The 27,842-nt window shown below is 42.2% G+C and overlaps 1 protein-coding gene across 1 annotated transcript in view; it reads left to right on the top strand.

The window, feature by feature from the left end:
• The window catches only part of LOC139387934 (endoglin-like), a 42,737-nt gene extending 20,740 nt beyond the window's left edge, over positions 1-21,997 (top strand). Inside the window, exons 4-14 of the mRNA XM_071134328.1 lie at positions 5,484-5,603; positions 10,393-10,564; positions 10,696-10,882; positions 11,011-11,116; positions 11,347-11,548; positions 11,951-12,099; positions 12,548-12,778; positions 14,837-14,903; positions 17,824-17,931; positions 18,082-18,129; positions 18,431-21,997. Of these exons, the coding sequence (XP_070990429.1) occupies positions 5,484-5,603; positions 10,393-10,564; positions 10,696-10,882; positions 11,011-11,116; positions 11,347-11,548; positions 11,951-12,099; positions 12,548-12,778; positions 14,837-14,903; positions 17,824-17,931; positions 18,082-18,129; positions 18,431-18,555 (1,515 nt within the window). The 3' untranslated portion in view covers positions 18,556-21,997. The remainder of the gene's footprint in view (positions 1-5,483; positions 5,604-10,392; positions 10,565-10,695; positions 10,883-11,010; positions 11,117-11,346; positions 11,549-11,950; positions 12,100-12,547; positions 12,779-14,836; positions 14,904-17,823; positions 17,932-18,081; positions 18,130-18,430) is intronic.
• Positions 21,998-27,842: the final 5,845 nt, after the last annotated feature.

Here is a 27,842-nt window from a genome sequence, read left to right as displayed (position 1 = left end):
TTTAACAATATGATTAGCAAACAGGATAACAACTCACCTAAGACCCTACTATGTTTAATCAACCCTACTATGTTTAATCAACCCAACTATGTTCAATCAACCCTACTATGTTTAATCGAACGGGAAGTGTATAGTCTAGTTGTCAGAGAAGTACTTAGTCTTCTAAGCTATGGACACTTCACTTGTTGAGGCAACTAGAGGTCAATTTATATCATGAATCCCAAGAAGAAAGAAGACATGTATCTCTCAGCTGACTGATTATTGATTTATTCTTCAGGGAGTTTTGATGATAAACATTTTCGGACACTGCTAAAAAGACTATGCAAGCAGTGTGCTTTAATGATACAGTTGGGAGGGAAACTGTTCATTTTTTTCAGACGTATTGCTAGACTCATTGTCCCTACTAGTATCTCACACACACACACACACACACACACACACACACACATACACACACACACACACACACACACACACACACACACACACACACACACACACACACACACACACACACACACACACACACACACACACACACACACACACACACACACACACACACACACACACACACACACACACACACACACGTCACCCGTGGTACAAAGTCAGTGTTCGACGTCCATACATGTTCGACGTCGGGAGACGATGTTGAAACCGGCCACTAGCGACTTGTTACCTTAAAGCAGTGGTGTAAAGTACTTAAGTAAAAATACTTTGAAGTACTACTTAAGTTGTTTTTTGTTTTTGTTTTTTCTCTACTTTACTGTTTAGATTTTTGACAACTTTTACTTGTACTTCACTACATTCTTAAAGTAAATAATGTACTTTTTACTACATACATTTTCCCTGACACCAAAAAGTACTCGTTACATTTTGACAGGAAAATGGTCGAATTCACACACTTATCAAGAGAACATCCCTGGTCATCCCTACTGCTTCTGATCTGGCGGACTCACTAAACACAAATGCTTCGTTTGTAAGTGGTGTCTGAGTGTTGGAGTGTGCCCCTGGCTATCTGTAATTAAATAAAAAACAAGAAAACCATGCTGTCTGGTTTGCGTAATATAAGGAATTTGAAATGGTTTATACTTGTACTTTTACTTTTGATACCTAAGTACCTTAAGCACATTTAAAACCCAATACTTTTAGACTTTTACTCAAGTAGTATTTTACTGGGTGACTTTCTCTTTTTCTTGCGTCATTTTCTACTAATGTATCTTTACTTTTACTCAAGTATAATAATTGAGTACTTTTTTCTACCTGCCTTTGTGGGCAAAGATGGTCATAAGCATCTGCCTCAGGTGCCAAAGGTTGCATGTTCAAATCCAGCAATGAAAAGATGATTTTTGTTTTAAGCCTATCCCAAAACTTAACCCTTATCTAAACCATCAGCTTTAATGGCTAATCTTAAGATTTTGGAGTTAATGCCTAAACTTAAAGGAAAATTCGACCCCAAAACTATTTTTGGTATTTTGGGTGGCAGGTAGCCTAGTGGTTAGAACTTTGGACTAGTAACCGAAAGGTTGCAAGAGCAAATCCCTGAGCTGACAAAGTTAACCCAGTGTTCCTAGGCTGTCATTGTAAATAAGAATTTGTTCTTAACTGACTTGCCTAGTTAACTAAAGGTAAAATAAATATACATTTGTCCAATTCAACAATGGAGTAATGAAACAAATACCAAAAATAATTGTTTTTGGGTGGAGTTTTCCTTTAACCCTAACCTTAAAACTTTTGAATTAATGCCTCAACTTATAACCTGGAATTCTTTGAAAGCATCTACCTCTGGTGCCAAAGGTTGCATGTTCAAATTCCGCAATAGAAGGTTGATTTTTAGATTTTTGTTTTGAGCCAAACCCAAACCTTAACCCTAACCTGCCTGGCATTTCAAATGACCTGTTGACAGCAGCAATTGTGGTGTGTTGTCTGTGTGTCTATGTGTGTTGAACATGGCCCTTGCAGAGGCCTTGTGTATTAGCCCTGTGGTAGGCCTCAGACAATACACTGGTGGTCTCCTCCGACCAGCTCCAAACATCAGGGGTCCGATTATTTCATGTCGGCCCCTCGCCTCAGCCCAGCGTGGCCCTCTCGGAATGCATGCTGTCAGCAGCAGGCAGCAGACAATCAATTTAATAAGAGCGAGCAGATACGAACAAAAGACACTGTGTTCCTCAGCACACTCATCCACACAAAGAAAAAAGACCAGCAGCAAAGAATATCCAGCTCCAAAACAAGCAAGAGATTAGAGATGATTTTTTTGAGAACCGCCACGTCAGGATAAAATATAAATAGTTAATTCCCCAAAAGCACTGTGTTTTAGAGGTATTTAAGTACTTTCCTCCACTTCAGTATTCACAACCGCAAACCTTTTACCTTCCTTTCCTCCCTACTGATATACAAAGAAAGTAAATACCAATTCATTTATGGTAATGAATTGGCAAGTTCAAAACAGAATATAAATATCCTGTCTTCCTCATCTCTATCTTTGTAAACTTCACTAGCTTATAACGCATTCTTGACTGTGGTCAATATTGCAAGAACATATTTGACTTACCGGAAGTTGAAGCCCAACACTGTTCACCTGTTGTCTACTGGTCTGCTGGTCACAGATACCTTTAAAAACATGTAGAGGTGTGGATCAGAAAACCAGTTAGTATCTGGTGTGACCACCATTTGCATCATTCAGTGCGACACAGCTCCTTCGCTTAGAGTTGATCAGGCTGTTGATTGTGGCCCGGTGGAATGTTGTCCCACTCCTCTTCAATGGAAATCCCTGAGCAATGGTTAGTATGTCTGGTGAGAATGCAGAACATGGAAGAGCTGGGACATTTTCAGTTTCCAGGAATTGTGTACAGATCCTTGAGACATGGGGCTGTGCATTGTCAATTTGAAACATGAGGTGATGGCGGCGGATGAATGGCACGACAATGGGCCTCAGGATCTCGTCACGGTATCTCTGTTAATTCAATTTTCCATTGATAAAATGCAAGAGCACACTTCTCCAGCGTGCCAGTGGCCATTGAAGGTAAGCATTTGTCCACTGAAGTCGGTTACGCCGCTGAACTGCTTTCAGGTCAAGACCCTGGTGAGGATGACAAGCACGCAGATGAGCTTCGCTGAGACGATTTCTGACAGTTCTGACAGAAATTCTTTGGTTGTGTAAAACCACAGTTTCATCAGCTGTCTGGGTGGCTGGTCTCAGACGATCCCGCAGATGAAAAAGCCGGATGTGGAGGTCCTGGGCTTGCGTGGTTACATGTGGTCTGCGGTTGTGAGGCCAGTTGGACGTACTGCCAAATTCTCTAAAACGATGTTGGAGGTGGCTTATGGCTGTTTATTGTCCCCAGCACAAGGTGCACCTGTGTAATGACCATGCTGTTTAATCAGCTTCTTGATATGCCACACCTGTCAGGTGAATGGATTATCTTGGCAAAGAAGAAATGCTCACTAACAGGGATGTAAAAAAATGTGCACACAACATTTAAGAGAAATAATAATTTTGTGTGTGTGGACAATTATGAAAAACACTTCACATGTTACATTTATATTTTTGTTCAGTGTAGAATATGCCTCTCTGACCCACTGTACAGCTGGCTTATCCGAATCCTGTAGCTGCCTAGTGGAGCTTTTCTTTGTGAGCTAAGCATGTGTCGGGGCCACTGCCACTCAGAAAGAGGCTATTTAATCTCCTCCAGGACCTCTGAAGCAGATAGTGTGCACTACAGGAGGGCATCCATGCACATCCTGTCCTCTCTCTGTCAGGGTTGGGAGTCCACTGTATGGGGCCGGCCAGGTGGACATGTTGACTCTGCTGTCACTGGAGAGGGGAGAAGAGATTAGTGGAGTGGATATGGCTAAGCTTCTCACCTCCACTTCTCCTGGTACCCCAAGCCTCTCACCTCCACTTCTCCTAGTAACCCAAGCCTCTTAACTCCACTCCTCCTGGTACCCCAAGCCTCTCACCTCCACTTCTCCTGGCACCCCAAGCCTCTCAACTCCACACCTCCTGGTACCCCAAACCTCTCAAATCCACTCCTCCTGGTACCCCAAGCCTCTCACCTCCACTTCTCCTGGTACCCCAAGCCTCACAGCAGGAACTGTTGCTGCACTGGGATCACTGGTGTTGGAATGGTGTTGGATTGGATTCACTGGTGTTGGATTGGTTCCATGAGCTGGTTCTGCTAGTGTTGTGCTGGTATGAGGTGTTGCTATAGCCTGTCCCTCTACTACAGACTCCTTGGAGCTTCAGTCAGAACTGTCTGTCTGCCAACACCTGCCACTTGGGGTGAATATGTCACATTTCCATATTGTGCCATAATTACGCAGTGATTTATAGTAGATAACTTTCCCAATGCTAGAGAGACTACTTAATGTTATGTGTCTTAGATCAGCTGTCTCTATCAAATCACACAAGTGACCTACCATATAGGGAATTCTTTGAATCTTGTCATCTCTGGAATTGAAGAAGTGAAGAAAGTGGTACATAATTTGGCATGCGGCCCATCCTTGTATTTTTCACACGTATTGTGCTGATGTGATGCCTCTGGAAGGGAACAGAAATGCGCTTTTCTCAATGACTTTCTCTGTGGGAGAGACAGAACACAATAGAAACCCTTGTGTTGAGCTGTCAGGCGACAATTCAATCCCAAGCCTGGTCCCTTCAAAATAAATGAAGGTGTTAGATTACATTTGTGTCTTTCGAACGCCATGTGTTACCCCACCACAGGATCATTACATTGCAGTGTGGAGTCATTGTATTTTGATGATGCCATGCACTGACTCAGTGAAATGTAATAACACTATTGGAGAAGTAGATTTTTCAGCATGGAGGTGTGGAGTCCATATACGTGTGAGGGGAATAGATTGGGAACCAGGTTTTGTGTGTGTGCAGTATGTGCTAGTCAGTCAGACACACATTGAAGCAGTAAGCCTCATCCTATAATCTGTCATAACGTACATTTAGAATCTATGCCAGCTCACAATTTATCAAGAGACTCTCATAAACAATGACATTGCATAATTACCCTTATATAAGGCCTATAAGGTGACCGAACAGATTAGATCTTAGAATCCTACAGTAAACATTGCCCTCTCTGTGACCCCAGTGTGATCTCTTACAATTTTTTTTTTATACTGCTTGATTCTTATTTTGTAATCACAGCAAAGTTCCTTTGGGAATTAAAGCCACCACCACTTCCCCTGCAAGCCACATGTTTATGCTATAGCTACTGTACATACCATGCTTGGCTCAGTTTTGAATGTACAGCCATTGTTGATGTGGTGGTTAAGTTGATGTGTACTGTACACTCAGATGGATGGTGGGGTGGGTGATTGGGGGTGTGTAAGAATTGTTTTTCTTGCAGTAAAAAATGTGGGGTGAATTGTGATAAACATGATATCATGCTTTTTGGCATTTACAGTCATCACAAACTTGAATGTATTTTTCTTGAAGTTTAACTTGATTCTTCTGTCCCCTCTAGGCTTCCACCATGTTTGAACTAAACATGACCACTGCCAAGCCAATGCACCTCATCATCACCACAGACTCAGAGCAGGTCATATACTTTCTGACCAATGCTAACGTGGATGTCAGCTTATACGTAAGTATACCATCTCTCCTCATTTAAGTGTTTCCTTTTGCCACTTGTTTCCTTTGGGGTTGTGTATCAGTTAGTGTAAGGGCATTACAGTATGTCAGTGTATGAAAAGTACACAAATGTTATATGCAAATTATTACTCCAGGATTTACAGTAAATCCTGGCCGGGAGAAAAGCATAGATACTGACTTCTATTAGACACCTTAATGCCCAATCGCCTACAGAAATAGAGAGGGACTCTCAATAGGTATTGCCTGATAGATAGCTGGCTGCATTGCCTGATACTTCGCTAATGGGGGCTTGGCAAGGGCTAGGAGTCTAGCCTGGCAGCTCTCCTGTTCCTGCCAGCTGAGCTGCTCCACTCTACTCCTCCACTCTACTCTGCTCTGTTCAGCTCTAGTGTTTGGAGCCGGGGGGGGGGAGTAGAGCCTCACTGCCAGGCTCCCTACTTCCATAGTTAACCAGGGGAGAAATGCTTTTCTGCAGGCCCAGATGGGCTCTCCAAACCAGCCACAGCTGTGCAAGCCCCTGGGACAGTTTGGAGGAGCAATTACCCTTGTTTGTTGAGTTTCCCAGTACCGAAGAACCTGTGTGTATTTTATATCTGGTACACATTATAAAAATGCTTAAAGTGTGTTGGAGTAGGGAGCAACCTAATAGTCTCTATCAGACACTGAGGATGTGTAGTGTTATAGTGGAGACATTAGCTGGAGTATTGTGTTCAACCTATCTACTAGATTTACACACGTCAAGTGAGTTTTTAGAAAGAAAGGACTCCTTCAGAAAGAGATGGTGTGTCTCAAAGAGTTTCGTCTTGTCAACCGAATTTTGAAAATGAAGCAGAAGGGACTGATAGGATGTTGTCTTTTGGAGTTTGACAGTAAATTATAGTGGTATTGATTTTGGATCCCTGTCTGGGACTCAAACCGCAACTTGTCTGTGGGCACCCATTCTCTTGAAACAGAACTCTTGCTTTTTATCGCAATGAACACGAGTACCACGCTGAGTTGAGAGTTCAGGCCAAGTCCACAGCCCTAGCCACTTCCTCTTGATCTCTGCTTCTCACACAAAGGGTAAAATAAATAACATGATCTTTTATGTATGTATTTCGACCCCCTTCTATCCTCTATTTAAACTTTGCCGTATTAAGGTGCTGTTAAAACTCAGTAATCTTCCACGATAAATAGGATGATTCAATGTTTACAATACTGTCAGCAGTCTGTGACAGTAGGATAGCCTATCGTGTCCTGCAGAGAGGGGGACCATTTTACATGAAGAGGGGATGTGTGTGTGGGATGGGAGGATGGGATAGTGTGTAGTGGATCACTTGGGAATGTTACCATTTGAATGGAAAAAGGAAGTGCGTCACGAGGCTGACAGATCTGTTGGGTACAGGCCCAGTGTTCTATCCAGCTGTGACCGAGACAGAGAAGAGTCACCACACACACTCAGATGGGACAGAGTACATTTGCGTACATTCACAAAAGGCCACCGACCTGTGGGTTCATCTTCAAGGTTCAAGGTCTCACATCCTCAGTCGTCCCTCCTCCTTTCCTCCGTGTTGTAGATCTTGTCGTTTGTTCTCCCATCTAATATGGGGTGGTAATTTAGCTTCACACCAAGACATGATACACAGTGTGTGTTTCTCAAAATGCATACTACCGTGCTCCAAGCACGCAAATTGGAGCACGGGAGGCTTTGCATACGCGTCCAAATCAAAGTCTGCGAAACGGAGCACGGAGGGCACTAATGGAACGCATACTCCGTTTCTACATATTTTGAAGCATGCATCGATGCAAGCTTCAACGGAAAGTATGCAAAGAAAAATACACTCCGATTTGGGAATGAAATGTTGCCTATTCACATCTCATATGTTGTCTGACAACAATATTTTATCTTGATTAAAATGACATTTTGAAATGTTTACCTGCCTACGTACCGTAGATCACAAGCCCATAATAGGTCAATAGGGTTAACTGGCTAGCTACTACTGTTCGATAGCCAGATAGCCATGAAGAATTGTTAGCTAGCTACCAACAAAGAATTGATATCTATCTTGCATAATATTAATTTCAGGTCATTTTTGCCTGTTAAACTATCTGGTTAGCTACATTATTATGATTCACGTAGCTGATAGTTATGAAGTAAAACGTTTGGTTTGTCTATATCTTGTTTCGTCTATTGTTGCAATTGTCCTGGCTGGAAGAATGTTCAGTGAATGCGAAGGTGCAGCGTGAGGTAATGTAGTAGGGGAAGTGTGAGTGCTTCTCAATTGTAATGTTTTATGCGTTCTCCACACTCTTGTCCTCGCAAGAACGTACTCGAGAGAACTTAATCTGAGAATTCACTCGGAGCATGAGAGTGTGGAGCACGGTAGTATGCATATTGAGAAACACCCAGTGCTCTCTCTTCTATGTTATGTAAGAGTTGATGACCCCTCTGGCATTGTCCCCCGCACGCCCTCGTGCAGACAGTTCACGATGCATCCTTGGAGCCAAGGGGACAGAGACAGACTGATAGGAGAATGGCCTTGACCTCGAACCTAATCTATTTTGGATGGGTGCCTGTTCTAAACAGCCCACCAGATAGCTCTCTCTGACAGTGACTTAAATCCCCCTGACTCCTCTGTGATAGCAACGACACAGACACACAATGCTGAGTGTCACGGCTACACACAATACAGTGTCTGCACAGTGTCTGAGCGATATGGTACCTAGCTGTCACTCCAGTGTTCTCCACGGGGTTAATGATGCAGTACGAGAGGAGAGGAGAAGAGGGGAGTAGAGAAGAAGAGGTGAATCAGAAGGGAGGACAGAGAAGGAGAAGAGAGGAGATGCAAGGAGTATAGGACAGGAGGATGCGTGGAGCTTGTCATCCCTGGCTCATTCAACCCCTCTGGATCAGGCCAAAGGAAGGAAGTCTAATCTGAGAAGTTTCTGAAAGTGCCAGTAGACAATGCCAGTTCTTGCTCAGACTACTTCCTGTTGTGCGTTATGTCCCCTGGCAGTGCAGCGTCGAACTCTGACACCCAGGAGACAAATTCATGTCAAAGTAGTTCCTTCTATCATTCACTGATCCTTCTCACTCTCTTTCTCTCTTCCTTACTTACTTCTCCGCCCCTCCTCCTCTCCCTCCATTGTGATGTTTTTTATGTTCTCGTCTCTGTAGTTTCCCGTCTTTCTATTTCGATCCACATTAAACAAAATATACACGCATGAGAAGGACCAATCAATCACACAGGTTTACTTGGCTCTCAGCAGAGCGTTCTGACTGGCACACACTGACCACAGAGGTCAGTCTCTGGGAGGTCCACAGAGGGAACAATCAGTGGTCTTCTTTCCAGCCCTTAGTTTTCATCCTAAGACCTCGACCACCAGGAAATATATGGAATTATTCCTCAAACGCCAAAATCATAACCAACACAATAGCTGCTGCTCTGTCCCCCTTCCCTAGCCTCTTCTTGGAAAAACACTGAGCACATACTGTACCTCCTGTGAGTTTGTGCAATGCAGCGTAGCTAATTGTTTGTTGTTGTTTTTATGCTATCCATTATCCTGAAATTAATTGTAACAACACATCGGACCTATATAAGTCCCGCCAGTCCAGAACAATTTGTCCATCTGTGTGCTATATTAGCTGGAATGCAATGGGAATAATGATGAGAACATTAATGGGGGAGAAAATGAAGCCATTGTTGAGACAGGATCCAAAGGGAAATGGATATCTGCTCCATCCATATGCTCTGTATAATATATAAAGGGACTCTATTTTCAAGCTCTTGGGCTAATAATCTAATTGTTTTTTTAATATGCTTATAGAAGTATAGTTGTCTTTATACAATTATTTGATTAGCAGATGAGTACAGATTGGGCGCGACTCTTAGGTTACACCAGAATGGCACATAACCGACCGATACATTAGAACACCTACTTGAGTACTTCATGTACAGTCCATTATTTCCCTGGCCTGTTTGGGAAACAGGGGAATGTGTGCTAGGGGAATGTGTGCTGTAGTGTGCATGCACTAGGCTGGATGTATATATTTATACCCGTATGGAGCCAGATTCCAGCCGACTCCACTGACGCACAGAGTTAAAAAGGTCCCCATTTCCCGGCCCCACTCAGGAAGCGAAGGAAAGACCTTGGCTCCAATGGGGTTGTTCAACCGGGCTTGTAGACACTTTAGCATAATAAACATTCCTTTTCAAATGGCTCTGCACTGCTCAGAGAATAAAGAAAGCGAGAGAGAGAAAGAGAGATGGAGAGAGAAAAGGAGAGATAGAGAAAGAGGGAGATCAAGATATAGACAGACAGAAAGAGGGAGAGCGAGAGAGAGGAAGAGGGAGGCATGCTTTGATGTGGCTGTTGTCAGACACATTGGGCAAACATGAGGTAGCAGTCTCTAAATAAGGCGCTGACTCACCTAATGCCACGGTAACAATGAGCAGACAAACAGAGCTGTCTAACCCTCATAGAGGTAGAGTGGATCATGGTAACAGACAGATTCAATCAAACTTGCCTTATATATGTAGTGTGTTTGTTTATGAACTACTGCCTAGGCACACGCCTCTTCTTAATAATCAAATTGTGAGGGGAGTCTACCTGAAAAGATAACTTAATAAGTAGTATGTACATTTTTATTCTGTGGTCTAGTTTGACCAGCAGACTGTGTTGCATTATTGCAATATGGGTTCAATTCAAGTGAACCCATAGTATCATAACTTACATACAGTAGATAGATAGTCAAAGAGACCTGAAATGAAATGTCTAATGTATTTTCCTTTACTCTCCAGGTGGCCAACAACTCCAATATAATGTTTTATGGTTCAAAAGGCAACATCCATAGAAAAGCGCTGCCCACAGACAACGAAGATCTAGTGAGGTGGGCCACCGAGGAGTTTGGTGGGGTGACGTCTTTCACCACCGTCCAGAACCCAACGAGCATCGCTTCCACAGGGAGAGAGGGTAAGACACTGTCAGATACATACAACGTACCTCAAACTTACACAACTCCCACAAACGGTCTGTTTTTGATGTGACTGAAGAATTACAGATGATGTAACAAATCTGAATAATAAACATGAATGATTTTACAGGAACAAGACTCCTTCCAACTGGCTCCAACAACTGTACACTTGAAAATGAATGGCACTCCCTCAAGCACTATCTGACATTCAAATCAAACATACCTTCATCGATCAAGTCCTGCTCGAACCAGCCTCTCAACAGTCACACTGAGAAAGAACTATATATCGTTAACATCCCTGAGGATGTCAGCATTCGGTAAGACACCGAAGAGTCTCTTGGCTGAAAACATTAGCAACACTTTCCATGATAGTGGCCTTATACTGGTTATTGTGTTGGTTGTTGGTGCTCTTGAACAGTAAATCAACACTATTTTATTGTTCCAGCTATGTCTCTGTGCACGTCATCAGTGAGAGGCAGATCAGTCTGTTCCTCAGAGGTCCTCAGGGTACCACGTGGAGCATCCATGACCCACAGCACACCAGCTTCTTTGTAAGCACTGGATAACATCTACAGTTGACTAAATTGTAGTATCAATGCCTGAAACTGAATCACCAATGACTCAGACATTTTGTCTGCATTTGTCTGGTCATCATTTCAGGCTCAGATCAGTATGCATTATACTCTATGACTGACAAAGGTGTCCTATATAAATTGGAAAATAACCATACAGTACTATCTATTATATCAAATTCCGTTAATTTTATATCTATCTCGCCCAGTCTAACAACGTGATCATGCTTGCTGCCACCAACATGATGCATACGATCCCTCCCACGGTCGCCATCACCACAGACAGTGCCGATGCTGTACAGAAGAAGGCCTTGGACCATTTCAAAGCAAGCACCATCACAAGCTACTCTGAGATCCGAACCGAGGGCACCATGGTCACACTGGTCCTGGGGAATAAGGACCACACACCAGGTAAAATACAGTTATAGTCACAGTGAGCATAGTCAATATTGGCCTCTAGCAAGGCTAGCATTACTAGGGAGTTCCTGGAAATTTGACAATTGTTCCGATTAGTTAATGTATGAAGTTAATGCAAATTCCGATGCAGAGTGACCAGTTCTACAATCATAAATGATCATACTGTTGGTTGGTATAATGGTGCAAAACTGCAATAAAATATGCTTTATCAAGCTTTCTCAGTAATTGGTAGCTAACACTATGCCACTGTTGCCAGCAGGCTCCTGTACTAGACTAGCTAACTAGCTTAGCCAACATTATTATTATTTAGGATTTTATTAAAACAATTATATGGTCCACCTATCCTGTACAAATGGATTCTTACTGACAGGTGAACGTTGTGTCTTGCTGTCTCAGTCACAGAGACTGCACCCACCGAGACCACCCCATCGCCCGCTAGCCCCCCTCAGATGCCTCTGATCATGCAGCTGTACACCTCTCCAGACTACCGCTCCCCCCTGGACCTCAACGCCAAGGTGCAGAGCGACAAGAGGATCTACGCAGAGGTGAGACCATTTTCTATTTATTTCAGTCCAACACCTTCCTGCTCTTTCTAATCCTCTCCCAGTTCCTCCGCCGCGCCCAAATTCTCATCCTCTAAGCCCTGCACACCTTCACATCTGCATGACTCCTAACACACAAAGCAGAAGTCTCTTCAATAGGATCTCAATCTACAGGTATTAATTCATGTTTGGGGATGTAGCTCCATCCAGGAGAGGACTGGATGTATCTACAGTACATAGTATCGTCATATTGCTATACAGTATAACACCATATATGATATAGTGACCATACAATGTAGTTTGCAGTATGTACTTGGGAGCAAATGCATCCACCAACGTCTCCCACCAGGCCTGCTCTAGGCCACAATATAACATCCATACTGTAGTGTATGCAAACATTTCTAGCACTCCAATTATTCCTGTCCCCACTCATCCCTCTCCTCTCCTCCAGATCTCAGGGAGGATGCTGGGGGAGATTGTGCTGACCATCGAGGTGATCAACTGCTCGGTGCGCTCCAAGGGCTCATGCCCGGTAGTCAGAGACATGCCCTTCAGGTCAGAGATGTGCTCCTCCACCATGTGCCCCAACAGTACCAGGGTTAGCTTCTCCCTAGAGCTGCTCCATGACCTGGCGTCCACTAGCTGGGACCTGGAGTGCTCCGTCAAACTCTGCTTCAGTGAGGTATGTACAGTTGAAGTCGGAAGTTTACATACACCTTAGCCAAATACGTTTAAACTCAGTTTTTCACAATTCCTGACATTAAATCCTAGTAAAAATTCCCTGTCTTATGTCAGTTAGGATCACCACTTTATTTTAAGAATGTGAAATGTCAGAATAATAGTAGAGAGAATTATTTATTTCCGCTTTTATTTCTTTCATCACATTCCCAGTGGGTCAGAAGTTTACATACACTCAATTAGTATTTGGTAGCACAAGCTTCCCACAATATGTTGGAGGGAATATTTGCTAATTTCTCTTGACAGAGCTGGTGTAACTGAGTCAGGTTTGTAGGCCTCTTTGCTCGCACACGCTTTTTCAGTTCTGCCCACACATTTTCTATGGGATTGAGGTCAGGGCTTTGTGATGGCCACTCCAATACCTTGACTTTGTTTTCCTTAAGCCATTTTGCCATAACTTTGGAAGTATACTTGGGGTCATTGTCCATTTGGAAGACCCATTTCCGACCAAGCTTTACCTTCCTGACTGATGTCTTGAGATGTTGCTTCAATATATCCACATCATTTTCCTTCCTCATGATGCATCTATTTTGTGAAGTGCACCAGTCCCTCCTGCAGCAAATCACCCCCACAACATGATGATGCCACCCCCATGCTTCACGGTTGGGATGGTGTTTTTCGGCTTGCAAGCTTCCCCCTTTTTCCCCCAAACATAACGATGGTCATATTGGCCAAACTGTTCTATTTTTGTTTCACCAGACCAAAGTACATTTCTCCAAAAAGTACGATCTTTGTCCCCATGTGCAGTTGCAAACCGGCTTCTTCTGTCTTTTTTTATGGCGGTTATGGAGCAGTGGCTTTTTCCTTGCTGAGCGGCCTTTCAGGTTATGTCGATATAGGACTCGTTTTACTGTGAATATAGATACTTTTGAACCTGTTTCCTCCATCTTCACAAGGTCCTTTGCTCTCGTTCTGGGATTTATTTGCACTTTTCGCACCAAAGTACGTTCATCTCTAGGAGACAGAATGCGTCTTTTTCCTGAGTGTTATGACGGCTGCGTGTTCCCATGGTGTTTATACTTGCGTACTATTGTTTGTACAGATTAATGTGGTACCTTCAGTCATTTGGAAATTGCTCCCAAGGATGAACCAGACTTGTGGAGGTCTACAAATTTTTTTCTGAGGTCTTGGCTGATTTCTTTTGACGTTCCCATGATGTCAAGCAAAGAGGCACTGAGTTTGAAGGTAGGCCTTGAAATACATTCACATGTACACCTCCAATTGACTCAAATGATGTCAATTAGCCTATCAGAAGCTTCTAAAGCCATGACATCATTTTCTGGAATTTTCAAAGCTGTTTAAAGGCACAGTCAACTTAGTGTATGTAAACTTCTGACTCACTGGAATTGTGATACAATGAATTTAAGTGAAATGTTCTGTCTGTCAACAATTGTTGGAAAAATCACTTGTGTCATGTACAAAGTAGATGTCCTAAACGACTTGCCAAAACTATAGTTTGTTAACAAGAAATATGTGAAGTTTTAATGACTCCAACCTAAGTGTATGTAAACTTCCAACTTCAACTTTAGGTGTGTGTTGGGGGGGAGGTGTGTGTGTGTGCATGTAGGTGTGTGTTTTGGGGGGGTATTGCTTTTTTTTATTTACTTCTATGAGAAAGTCTGTTCCATTTTTTTCTTTTAGTATCCTTTCTTTCCTTATTGAGCATTTTTCATAGCTCCTTGAATACATTTTTCTCTGACAAATTGATTTCAACCTCATAACAGCACCAACGGTTCCAGAAAGTGTACATTTAGAGCTAGACTGAAAATGAAATATCATACACAGAGAATATGCTTCAAGGGATAATGTGTGCCAACTGTTGCTCACTAAACATTGTTCATTCTAAACTGTAGCTTAGTCAACAACCCAAATATTTAGTGAACTTTCCCTTTCACCTTAAAGCATTTTTGATGTTTTGAGTTAACTTTAGTAGGTTTTAGTATATTTGCCAACAAAGCAATATGAATGATGTGTGTCTCACTCTCTTTGTATTATCTTGTAGAAATGTGGAGATGGAGGAAGAGTGAAGAGGAATTTGGAGGTCACCCAGACATACATCCCACCACCAAGTGAGTTCAGTTAACTCCAAATCCTTCCAGCTCTGTTGTTGTAGTGTAGTTTGTCCTTCTGGCAACTCAACCCTTACCTTTTCTCTTATCAGCTTTGGCATCAGTCATTTACAGTACACATGATAACCCCAATGTTGGCCCTTAAATGACAAAATTCATAAATTATTTTTTTTAAACATGACTCTTCTCTATCGTTGATATGACCCCCGACTTCCCCTATGCTAAAATGTGCCATCTTCTTTCCTGTGGAAAACCAAAAGAAATCCAAATTAAATCAGCACTAACACTGCTGTCAAATGCAATAATAGAAGAGCCACCGCATTGTCCTCTTCAGCAATTCCCTTCTCAGAACATTCATCATCCATCTCATTCCAGCCACAGCAGCTGCTGCCAGTCTGTCCGTCTGTCTCAGTTGTCTCGCCTTCCAACGAGCTCCACTTTAACGTTGGGCCCGTTGTCATGGTGACGATGAGTTCAGGATATACAAAAAGAGAGGGGTCGTAGAGGGGATGCGAGGTGGGGTGGGGCCTCTTCCTTAGGAAGGCCTGCAGCCTGACTTTGTGGCCACAATCAGCTAGTAATGACCCTCAGGGGGATCCATTGTGTCCGAGGTCTGGCCGAGCGGCTGTCCGTCACAAAATAATTACTGGCGCTATTGTCAGAAACCCCCGAAAACAAAGAGGGGAAGGTGTCACTCTTCAAAGGGGAGGACAATCTCTGGGCAGATGAGTCAGGAACTAACCTTGCATTCCTCAACCCTCTGCAAGCCCATTATTTTGGGGTGAAAAAGAAAAGAGAACCCCAGGTTCATGTTTTGGCTTGGAACATAGCTCCCCAGCTATGGCTTGGGACATAGCTCCCCAGCTTTGGCTTGGAACATAGCTCCCCAGCTATGGCTTGGGACATAGCTCCCCAGTTTTGGCTTGGGACATAGCTCCCCAGCTATGGCCAACAAGTAATTGTTTCCTGCAATTTCCTCATGCAGGAGAAGAAGAGGATACAGGTTGGAGCATCAGCGGCTTGATGGTGATGGGTTTGGAGGCGACACAGCCAGACCACCGCTGCTCATTTTTGTTTTTGCATCCTGTTTTACTGGCCAGCCCATTCTGGTTCTTATGTAATGGAAAGGTGATGTGGGCGTGTGGAGGGACTCAGGGACTTGTGATGGAGAATGGTTGAACGAGAATCAGTGGCAAGGGAACAACGTTTCCTCCCATTAAACTGCAGGCAACTCCTCATTGACCTAAGCGCTCCTTTTTATCCACGCCTGCCAAGTGACTACACAGTGCACACACCAAACAACTGGAGCCAGCCAACTTTCTGGGCTCTCAGTTCTGCTTCAGAATTCTGGCCTGAGTGTTGGAATTTAGCTTTTTTGACAGTGTAAGCCCCTAAGTTGTCCTTGCTGTTTGGTAGCTGTCCCCCAGAGGGCTCTTTGGAGTAGTAGTGTCGTAGTACAGGCCTGCTGCTGCCCGTCTTCTCCACCTCCTCCCCACCTACAACAAGGCTTCTGCTTCCTGTCTCTGTTTGTTCAGCTTTGCTGTCTAACCCAAACACACAAATAACAAGTCGGCCCATTTTGGAAAACAAATAAAAGAAAGACTGTAAAGTAGGTTTCTGTTTAGACATGAACTGGGACAGGGCCTTTGAGTCTGTATTGTTAGTACAGTAGTAGATCATGAATGATCCTCCTATAAAGATAACTTACAATCACTTACAATCTAATTCATTAGACTTTATTGAAGGATGTATTCTTCACATTAGTTTCATTTCATTGGCACACAAGGGTTTCAATATATTGTGACAGTAGTGATGATTAAGTGATTTTAATAAGGTGAGGCGATGAATGATCTTGATTATTATTTAAAGAACACAGACACCATAAATAACAATATTAACCAGATGCACATGGCTTGGATTGTGGCAAGAGATGCAGCCAAACAAACAGAATGCTGTCCCTCACCCTTCCTGCATCCTGTCTTTCCTTCAGGAAAAGAGAGAGCGGTCGGTAGCCTAGCGTAGCGCTGAGCCTAGCATGTAGCGCAGTGGCACAGGATGCAGGAGGCTTAAGGTGGCAGGTGAGAGAAACTGCACAGGGTAAGAAACAGGATGGTTTCTGCCCAGGGGACTGATGATTAGCTTCCTCCCAAATTCTCAGGATCCATGTTGGAAATGTTCACTAGTAAGGAAGCAGAAGCAGGGAAACGTGTGTGTGCCTTGGTGTGCATGCATTTGTGCACATATGCTCAATTGCTAGGATGCACACGTGTATGTGTGTGTGTGTGTGTGTGTGTGTGTGTGTGTGTGTGTGTGTGTGTGTGTGTGTGTGTGTGTGTGTGTGTGTGTGTGTGTGTGTGTGTGTGTGTGTGTGTGTGTGTGTGTCAGAGGCCTTTGTCAACGCAGCACATGGCCAAGGCCTGTTTTCTGGCCTTTTTCAGAATAGTTGATTTGAGAGTTCTGCCGAGAGAGAGCAATTCTGCCTCAGCCATTGGCTCCAGTTGTTTTGTTTGCATCTATGTCTGTAATTGCTGCAACGGCTTGTGCGGGACCATGCCACACACAGGCTGCCATGGTGGCACTGCCAGGGCCAAGCTCTGGGACTTCACATCGCATGATGAGAAAGCCAGAACTAGCAAGTACACAACAGCGATAAGCATTTGCTTCCACAAACAGATTTGGCCTAAATTGTGCAATGAGCTTAAGACAACAAAACAAAAAAAATTATGAGCTTGTAATGTTAACTGGTTGTGTGCTGAAAATGAGGAAATCATAGGAGGAACACCCGCAATAACATCTGTTAAACATATGTATATGACCAATACAATTTGATTTGATCTGTGTGATTCCGCTGATCTCCAACGATACTACAAAATACCCCATTGTAAGACATTCATTCATGTGTTTCTTCTGTGTGTTCTAGCTGTGTGTATTGACTTTGGTCTGTCAGCCGTGCTGGGCATTGCTTTTGGAGGCTTCCTGATCGGAGTTCTGCTTATTGGAGCTCTGTGGTTCATCAAGATCCGCACAGGTGAGTCAGAGTCCCACTATCTCTTTTGTGTTGTTACAATGACATACTTCAAAAGTGTTTTAGAGGTATTTTTCTCTTGATTTGAGATCTCTCTTAATTTTTACCATGACTTCATTTTAAAACGGTATTATTCTGTTTTATGGGATCTAGGATACCCCACCGGACTGGATGTCGGGTCGACTGCAGTAAACCTCTCAGGTAAGATGCTAGTCACTGTTTATGGTTGATGCCAGTTACAGTTAAACATAAAGAGCTATATTTTCCATGAATAGGGAATGGTAATGTAGGCACCACATATAGATCAGGAAAACCCGTCTCCTCCTCCTTTTCTGATCTCTCTCATGGTCTTTCTCCCTCAATCATTCATGCAATCAATCAACCAACAAGTAAATTAGTCTTTATTAGAGGCAGAGGCAACTGGTTTGCACCCCAGAGGCAACAGTTTTGCAACCTGAAATTTGGTTTGCCATGAATCAAAAAACATTTTTTCTCTCCCCAGGATGTCCTTGCTCTCTGACCAGCAAACGGCAACCCGTTTCTACGAACCCCTCCCCCTCTGAGAACAGTAGTGCTAATGCCAGCATTGGCAGCACTCAGAGCACGCCAACCAGCAGCATGGCATGAGATCATCATCACCACCGTCTCCCCTTTCTGACACCCCGAGGGGCCTTGTGCTATTTGGTCGCTCTTTCACCATGCTTAAGAAAGCATTACCCCCCTCTCTTTAGTCACACCACAAACACGCACCCGCTCTCACCCGTAACCCTACCTGAAAGTGGTGAGGTCGGGGGCAGGAAGGGGTGGGAGGAGCAGGAATGGGAGGGTGGGGGGCGACTCTAGTCTAGTCCAGGCACCTAACATTCACCTCTCTAGCCTCCCAGCAAAAGTTCCAGACGGAAAGTCAGCGAGGGTGAAAAAAAAAGACCCCGGCTCCCAGCAACAGGAAAAACAAAGCATATCCCCTAAGAACTAACAGGAAATTCATTGCATTCTTCTCAATAAATTGTGCCTCTCTGATGGCGGCACAATAAGAGTCAGTCAGTGAAAAAAAAGAGACAAAAGATTGACTTTTAAAAACATTATTAGAGAAACTGTTTTTGTCTCTCGACATCCACAGTTGTTATGATTGGAAATGTCAGGGCCCCTTATTGTAGGCAATTTAGAGATAGATTCTGGACTGACACCTGTTCTATCACATTGACTGTAGTTTTAATTAAAATTGTATTAATGTATATGGGTGGCTGGAAGACACCTTGTCAGATTTGAAGATTTCAGACAGATCAACAAAGCTAAAATATCCAATGTTCTCCTCCAATACCAAGGGGTATCTGTCTTTATATGAGTCAGGAAAGATTGGGAAACGGCTACCTCTTAATTTATGTAGATGTCGGATTGTTAAGCACAAGCATGAGAATGGGTTATTCTGGTGAGCTAGTCAGATACCTTATTTTTTTGTTTCTCTCTTTCATTCCGTTTCACTTGAGTTACAATGCATTCGGGAAGTTCAGACCCCTTTCCCTTTTCCACATTTCGTTACATTACAGCCTTATTCTAAAATTGATAAAAAATATTTTTAAAACTCATCAATCTACAAACAATACCACATAATGACAAAGTGAAAACAGGTTTTTGCTCATTTAAAACAAAATTATTTACTTATTTACATAAGTATTCAGACCCTTTGCTATGCGATTCTAAATTCAGCTCAGGTGCATCCTTTTTCCATTTATCATCCTTTTCTACAACTTGATTGGAGTCCACCTGTGGTAAATTAAATTGATTGGACATGATTTGGAAAGGCACACACCTGTCTATATAAGGTCCCACAGTTGACTGTGCATGTCAGTGAAAAAACGAAGCCAACAGGTCAAAGGAATTCTTCTTGGCGCTCCGAGACAGGGTTGTGTCAAGGCACAGGTCTGGGGAAGGGTACCAAAACATTTCTGCAGCATTGAAGGTCCCCACGAACACAGTGGCCTCCATCATTCTTCAATGGAAGAAGTTTGGAACCACCAAGACTCTTCCTAAAGCTGGTCTCCCAGCCAAACTGAGCAATCGGGGGAGAAGGGCCTTGGTCAGGGAGGTGATCAAGAACCCGATGGTCACTCTGACAGAGCATCTGAGTTCCTCTGTGGAGATGGGAGAACCTTCCAGAAGGACAACCATCTCTGCAGCACTCCACCAATCAGGCCTTTATGGTAGAGTGGAGCCACTCCTCAGTAAAATGCACATGACAGCCTGCTTGGAGTTTGTCAAAAGGCACCTAAAGGACGCTGACCATGAGAAACAAGATAATCTGGTCTGATGAAACCAAGATTAAACTCTTTGGCCTGAATGCCAAGCGTCACGTCTGGAGGAAATCTGGCACCATCCCTACGGTGAACAATGGTGGTGGCAGCATCATGCAGTGGGGATGTTTTTCAGCGGCAGGGACTGGAAGACTAGTCAGGATCAAGAGAAAGATGAACGGAGCAAAGTACAGAGAGATCCTTGATGAAAACCTGCTCTAGAGCTCTCAGGAACTCAGACTGGGGCAAAGGTTCACCTTCCAACAGGACAATGACCGTAAGCACACAGTCAAGACAACCCAGGAGTGGCTTTGAGACAAGTCTCAGAATGTCCTTGAGTGGTCCAGCCAGAGCCCGGACTTGAACCCTACCAAACATCTCTGGAGAGACCTGAAAATATCTGTGCAGCTACGCTCCCCATCCAACCTGACAGAGCTTGAGAGGATCTGCAAAGAAGAATGGGAGATCATACCCAAATACAGGTGTGCCAAGCTTGTAGCATCATACCCAAGAAGACTCAAAGTTGCTGCCAAAGGTGCTTCAACAAAGTACTGAGTAAAGGGTCTGAATACTTATTCATTATATAATACATATTATATAATATTTCAGTTTTTAATTTGTAATATATTTGCAAAAAAAACAACAGTTTTTGCTTTGTCATTATGGGGTATTGTGTGTAGATTGATGAGGGAAAAAAACGATTTAATACATTTTATAATAAGGTGTTAACGTAACAAAATGTAGAAAAGGGGAAGGTGTCGGAATACTTTCCAAATGCACTGTACATCATATTGTTTTGCTCCAAGCCATCTGTTACATACAAGCAGAATTTATAACTAAATGTCCATGCATGTCAATGTTACTTAGGAGCCTTTGCGAATGAATAGTTTTTATAGTCCATTTAAAAAATATGTAATATTTATCTGAAATTGTATTATGTCTAGCTAGATAGAGACACATTTTACTTTCCTCAATGCAAACTAAAGTCAACCCCAAAGCAAGTTTTTACCAAAAACATTGTGAGATTTGTAAAGACCAACAAAAAAAATATGAAAAATGAAGATTTAACATCTAAATGATTGAACTCAGGAAAAACTATATTTGGCATTATCGTAATTTCGGGACAAATGATTGATGTTCAGTGCCAAGAAAAATGGAAATCAGATGTGATAGATGGTTGAACCGTAAATGTAAACCCATTCTGTGTGTAATTGTACAAATGTAAATGTATGTGTATGTATTATTGTATTGCCTCTTTTTACCTCTTTGAAAATGCTCTCACAAAACAAAGAAAAGCTTTGTGATTATGACCTGCTGGGTATAAAGACATTCCCTTCAAACATTCCATTCAGCCATGTCTCTGAAAGAAACAGCAATACTGTACCAAAAGTATACAGTTTGTATAATAATTTGTATGTTTTTATTGTTATGATTGTACTAGTTATTGTTCATTACACAAACTTATATTTGTTGAGTAATTCATTATTAATTAGTCATTCATTTGTTTTGATACTGTCACCAAAAGCAGCCATCTTAAAACCAAGTGAGTTTCCTCAACCAAACACTGTTTTGAACGGACCAATATGTTTTTTTCCCCTACCTAAATAATTATGTAGCTAACTAATAATGCATTGTGTGTGTGTTTCTATGTGCATGTGTGAGTGAGTGAGTGCGTGCATGCATGCATGCAAGTGTGCATGCTCTAACTTATTCTGTTCAAATATATACATATATAGATATATATTAAATCAAATAGCTTACTACACACCCCAAAAAAATTCAAATGTTCAAATCAAGAGGCTATTGCGCAGAAAAATGTGGACAGTCGGGTGCATTGCAAATTCAGAACCTCTGGACAGCAACATAATAAACTGAAGCACTGATCATTGGGAGCGAGATCAGAAATAGGTAGCCTCGCCTACAAAACTAAAACACCCCATATGTTCAAATGAAAAGTCCTGATTTAACATGACATTAATAACACAGCCACATCCTGAGTACCCGGTGCCGACACGTTCAGAAATCAAAAGATGGTTTGTGCAATAGACCGCTGCGCCACTCGGGAGGCCCCATTGAAGCTATTATGAGCCAAAACTTTTAACCCACAATAGTCAGCATATAAGGGGAGCACTGGCGTCCCACTGTACTGAACCTCCACAGGCAAGCAGCTGTGAATGAAGGGAGTGTTGTAGTATCAGACAGTCTGTGACAGCTAGACTCTGAGAGTACTGACAGAAAGCAGGGTAAATCAGATGGGCTGTCAGTTAATCCGGTTGTTAACCCAGCAGATTCTGGCCCAGCCTCTGACAAGGGCTTCCTCTGCTCATAGATACACATGAGCCAAGCAATCCTCAACACACGGCACTTGTCCCTTTCTCACAATGCTAGACACTCGCAAGGCGAGGCGAGCAGACTGTGTGTATGTGTGTGTTGAAGACAGAATATGTGCATGTATTACGAGAGAGTGTGTGTGTGTGTGTGTGTGTGTGTGTGTGTGTGTGTGTGTGTGTGTGTGTGTGTGTGTGTGTGTGTGTGTGTGTGTGTGTGTGTGTGTGTGTGTGTGTGTGTGTGTGTGTGTGTGTGTGTGTGTGTGTGAGAAAGTGAGTGTTTGTCTTTCTGGAGGTGTCTTTGTTTAAATCCAGAAAGGAGAGGGACTTAGGAAGTGGTTATGAGCTTTTTGTTCTTGAGTGATACACTCAACGCAGCTCTTGAGTTGGGAGGCTCCCAAACGTACAAGGTCTAAGTGTAGAAGAAAAATATCATCCAATATTTCTTGCATCATATGCAATTGAAATCACATAAAAAAGGGGATTACTTTTTTTGTTTTATCACATTTCTTTGTAACTAATATAACATGTAAAAACTGAATACATTGAAACTCATCTGGACAGACAGGAATAATAACATTACCAAGTATCTTAACCCTTGAAATATATTCACAGGAATACATTTTTCTGTTATCTATTTTTTTCCTATAAGCAGCAACATGAAGTAATTTCCCTCATTTTGATCTGTACTGGGCTGCTGAGTTAGAAATAATGCCTTAGATTAAAGGCTTGTTTGTGCCTGGGTATAATGTGTCTATACAGGATGTCACCCTTCAGGATTGTTAACAACGTTGTTAGTCTGTCATCTTAACAAAATTACTGCTCCAATTCTATGCATGGATGAAAAATGCAGGGAATTCCATAACCCTGGCTAAAGTGCCTTTTATGGTGCACTGAACAAATACAAATGATACCGTATGTTGTCTTTTGAAAAGTATATATGTTTTTTTTGTGTATCAACCGTCTTAATAAAATTAGTTTAAGAAACTGATTGTGATTCTTATTGTGATATCTTCACATCCATTATGATTCCTTTGCTGGCTTACATGTAAGAGCAAGGTCAAGGCCAGAGGAGAGTTAACATTGCAGAACATACTGTAGCTGCTGTGAGACTCAAGCATAGAAAGAGAAGCAACTCAAGCATCTGCTATGTCTTGGGTGTCCCACAATTTTATGCTGCGTTCATAACCAAGTGGGAAGGTGGTATTTACCTCATACGACTAGGAGAAATCCACTTGAATGCCCCTCCAACTCGTAATTACTAGTGGGAAACTCATCTATCATCCCTGAACCCTCCCACATTCTGAAATCTCCTGGTAAGGAAATTACCCCGATAACAGCATTTTCAGCAGTTAAATGAAACAAAACATAATTTATATAAAGCAATTCATTAATATGGTTTTTGAACACAATCATTTGTTTACAAACACGATAGCTGTACTTTTAGTTTATGGTTGAAAGAGCTTATTGGCCATTAGCCAATCAACGTTTCTCAACGAGAAATGTGAATGCAACTGGGATTTACGACTTCACAACTGGTAATTACCACATTCTCACTTGGTTATGAACACAGAATAAGACATACCGTATCAGAGAGCAATTATAATATGGCAAGCTGGGCCGAGCACTTTCACAGCCAAGGCAGGGAGCGTCACACGTGAAGCCAGCAGAAATGTGCTTTTAGTCTTCAATTTAACACTTCTGATCATGATGAGACGAAAGGAACAATTATGCATTTTTAAATTAGAACAGTTGGAAATAGTGTATTGTTAAGTAGCACACATTGATTAATTTGTTGATTAGGAGTGGTCTTCAAGGATTAGTTCTATGTCTATAAATGGCTAAGTTTACTTTTCTGCCTGTGTGGTTGAAAGTCAGGACTACATAGGATATAACACACACACGCACACTTTTTACTGTATGACAAAGTTGACATTCATATAGTGGACTAAACTCCACTCCAAGTTGAACAAACTTCACCAACCGAGTGGAGCAGAGACCAGGCTTTGTGGAATCTAGATCAGACTACATCCATTTGTCTAAGGTCAATACAAAACGTAATCATGTACCTTGTACCTATGTTTGTCCTCTGTAGTTGCATGCCTTTAATTGTTTGCTGAAATTCTTACTTTTACAATAAACGTTAATCAAATACAACCAACTTTTTTCTAGTTTTTGTTGATGTAATCGGTGCTAGATTTCACAAAGGCTGGTCTCTGCTCCACTCTGTTGGTGAAGTTCATCATAAACGTTCGAGTTTCGTCCGCTAACATTCATACTGCTTGTTTGAGGATGCCAATGGATGTATAAAGCAGATGAGACATTAACACTTAGATGTCTCTGACTCAAGCTAACAAATAATCTGTTGAAAGTTGTCTGTGAATGTTGACATAGTTAATGACCGAAACATCTGCATTAAAGTATTTTGGCTTGATTAGTTTTAATTTGTTTGCAGCAGAAAACGTATGTTGGATAGTAGCAAGTTTTTCCACATTTGCTTGCTAGTGCAGTTTGTTTTAGCTATCTATTGATTAGATACTGAATGTGAAACTTGACTCTAGTTGGCAGCTATTTTGCTACATTAGTTAGCTAGGAAGCTAGATAACCTAACTAAGTGATGTTAGCTAGCTGCTAGCTAATTAGCTAGCTACAATATTCTAGTTTACAATGTTAAGGCTGCAATATGTAACTCTTTGGGCAACAAGACCAAATTCATATAAATGCGATAGATGTGTTCTATGTGCACTATTTCTAAGCTTCCAGTTCTTAAGTATCATTTTTGAATTTTTTTATTTTCGGTTTTGTACACCAGCTTCAACGATCTGAAAATACAATATTTTTGGTTATGGAAAATATGTTTCACAGCAGTTTAGATGGTACAAGGATTCTCTACACTATACTTACTTGTTTTGTCAAGTAAAATTAGGCGAACTATTCAAATTTTAGCAACCAGGAAATGGCGGAGTGATGTCTGCATAGTGCTTTAAGATAGAAAGTTTTCACATTTGCTTGTTTTGCACTGGGTTTTAGCTATCTATCTATTGATTAGATACTAAATGCAAAATGTGCCTCTAGTTTCCAGCTATCTTGCTACATTAGCCAGGAAGCTAGCTAATAGCTGCGATATTCTAGTTTAAAATGTTTAGATAGCAAACTAGCTGCAGTACTTAGCTACCAAAAGCACGCTTCCTACTTGTTAGCTAAGCTAGCTCAACTTTCTTCTGCCCTGGGGGAAACTATACAACATTGCTGCTTTGAGGGCATCTATGAATGTTTCTCTTGCAAATATGACATGTCTAACATTAAGTTAGCAGTGTGGCAGTGTGAAACACGTGTGCTACCTTAATCTGAAGCAGCGTGGAACACAGTCGAACATGAGGCCTCTACACTGTTCATCAGGTATTTTACCACGTGGTTATGTGCACCCGCTCGCCCGACTAACATCACTACTCTGGATGGTTCTGACTTAGAATATGTAGACAACTACAAATACCTAGGTGTCTGGTTAGACTGTAAACTCTATTTCGCAACAAAGCATCCTTCTAATTGCTGCCAAACATACCTTCGTAAAACTGACTATCCTACCGATCCTTGACTTCGGCAATGTCACTTACAAAATAGCCTCCAACACTCTACTCAGCAAACTTGATTCAGTCTATCACAGTGCATTCCGTTTTGTCACCAAAGCCCTATATACCACCCACCACTGCGACCTGTATGCTCTTGTCGGCTGGCCCTTGCTACATATTCGTCGCCAGACCCACTGGCTCCAGGTCATCTATAGGTCTTTGCTAGGTAAAGCTATATAGATAAAGCTATATAGATTTTTCTATTGTATTATTGACAGTACTTTTGTTTATCCTACTGTATGTGTTACTCTGTGTTGTTTTTTGTCACACTGCTTTGCTTTATCTTGGCCAGCTCGCAGTTGTAAATGAGAACTCATTCTCAACTGGCCTACCTGGTTAAATAAAATTTAAAAAGGGAGGTGATGGAGTCCAGGTGAGTCTGATGATGCGCAAGTGTGTGTAATGATTGTGACAGGTGTGCGCCATAATGAGCAGCCTGGTGACCTAGAGGCAAAGGTGTTGCGGATGTCCTGCACGTGGTTTACGAGCTTTCTCCACTTGGCCTCCTTCACATCCAGATTTCCACTTGGAGTTGAATCTGCCGTCCACTACTGATGATTCACTATGGACAGCTTCCAGTGCCTCAAGTCCTTGCACGCCTTCTCCCTTGACAAGGCATCAAGTTCCTTCCCCAGACCTGTTTTGGAAGCAAAACAATACTTGAACACAACACTCTTTGACACTTAATTATGTCTTCAACATACCTTTATCACAGTGCCATCAATCATAGAAATGTGTTGTTCCATGGGGACACAATGTCTCTCTCACCCACCTGGCTACAGTTTAAGCCTCTCCCATCTCTTTATGGGTCATGCAATTATCTGGCCAAGTGGAGTCTTTTGTAGCTAGATAAACAGTGAACCATAATCCCAATCCATACAGTACTAGTACTAGAAATACAAACTTATTTTCATAGCTAGCCACCATTCATGAAATGCTGTAGTATGAATCTGCAGATAGCTAAAGCTAACCAACTAAGTTCAATGTTAGCTAGCTAACAGGCTATAACTAGAAATTCAAATGGCTTTCTGAGATACTAATAATATTACTAAACAGATCATACACCTAATGTTTGCTAGTGAGCCAGCCAGCTAATGTTAGCTAGCTAGCTAACAGTACGATTTAACTTGCAATGAAAAATACTTTTGGACAAAATTAGAAACATATAATATCTGAAAATGTAGCTAGACATGAATGAATGCTTCACGGCAGACTGGAACCTCTTTAACTAAGTCAGACATCCTGTGTCATTTCTGTTTTGTTTGTACCGCTTGCTTGGCCCATTGTATTAAGTTACTCCCATTCACATTGACCATGTGCAATTTCATAAGAATCATCAGATCTTTCTCCCTCTCTGTTACGGATGCAATTAAAAATCTTCCACTGGGCATTCCACTGATTTCAAAACTCAGTCAACTTCATCCGTGACAACAACACTGTTGATCAACGTTTCTTCCCTATCACTGTCATCAGAATACTCTACAATTTTTGGTTCAGATGGCAAACGCCTAGCTTCCTGAAACAGGTCACAATTAGTTTGTGTGTGTATTCAATCATTATTCATAAATGTGCAAAAAAATTGGGGGGGGGGGGGGTGAGGTCGGGTCCGGGAGCCACTACAGGCTCTCATGCCTCAGACAGATCGCCAGGCTCCCCAGCCTCCGCTG

Source organism: Oncorhynchus clarkii, chromosome 29 (genome assembly GCF_045791955.1).
Source record: "Oncorhynchus clarkii lewisi isolate Uvic-CL-2024 chromosome 29, UVic_Ocla_1.0, whole genome shotgun sequence".
NCBI lineage: Eukaryota > Metazoa > Chordata > Actinopteri > Salmoniformes > Salmonidae > Oncorhynchus > Oncorhynchus clarkii.
The sequence above is the reverse complement of the archived record's forward strand: the minus strand, read 5'-3'. Positions and strand labels throughout refer to the sequence as shown.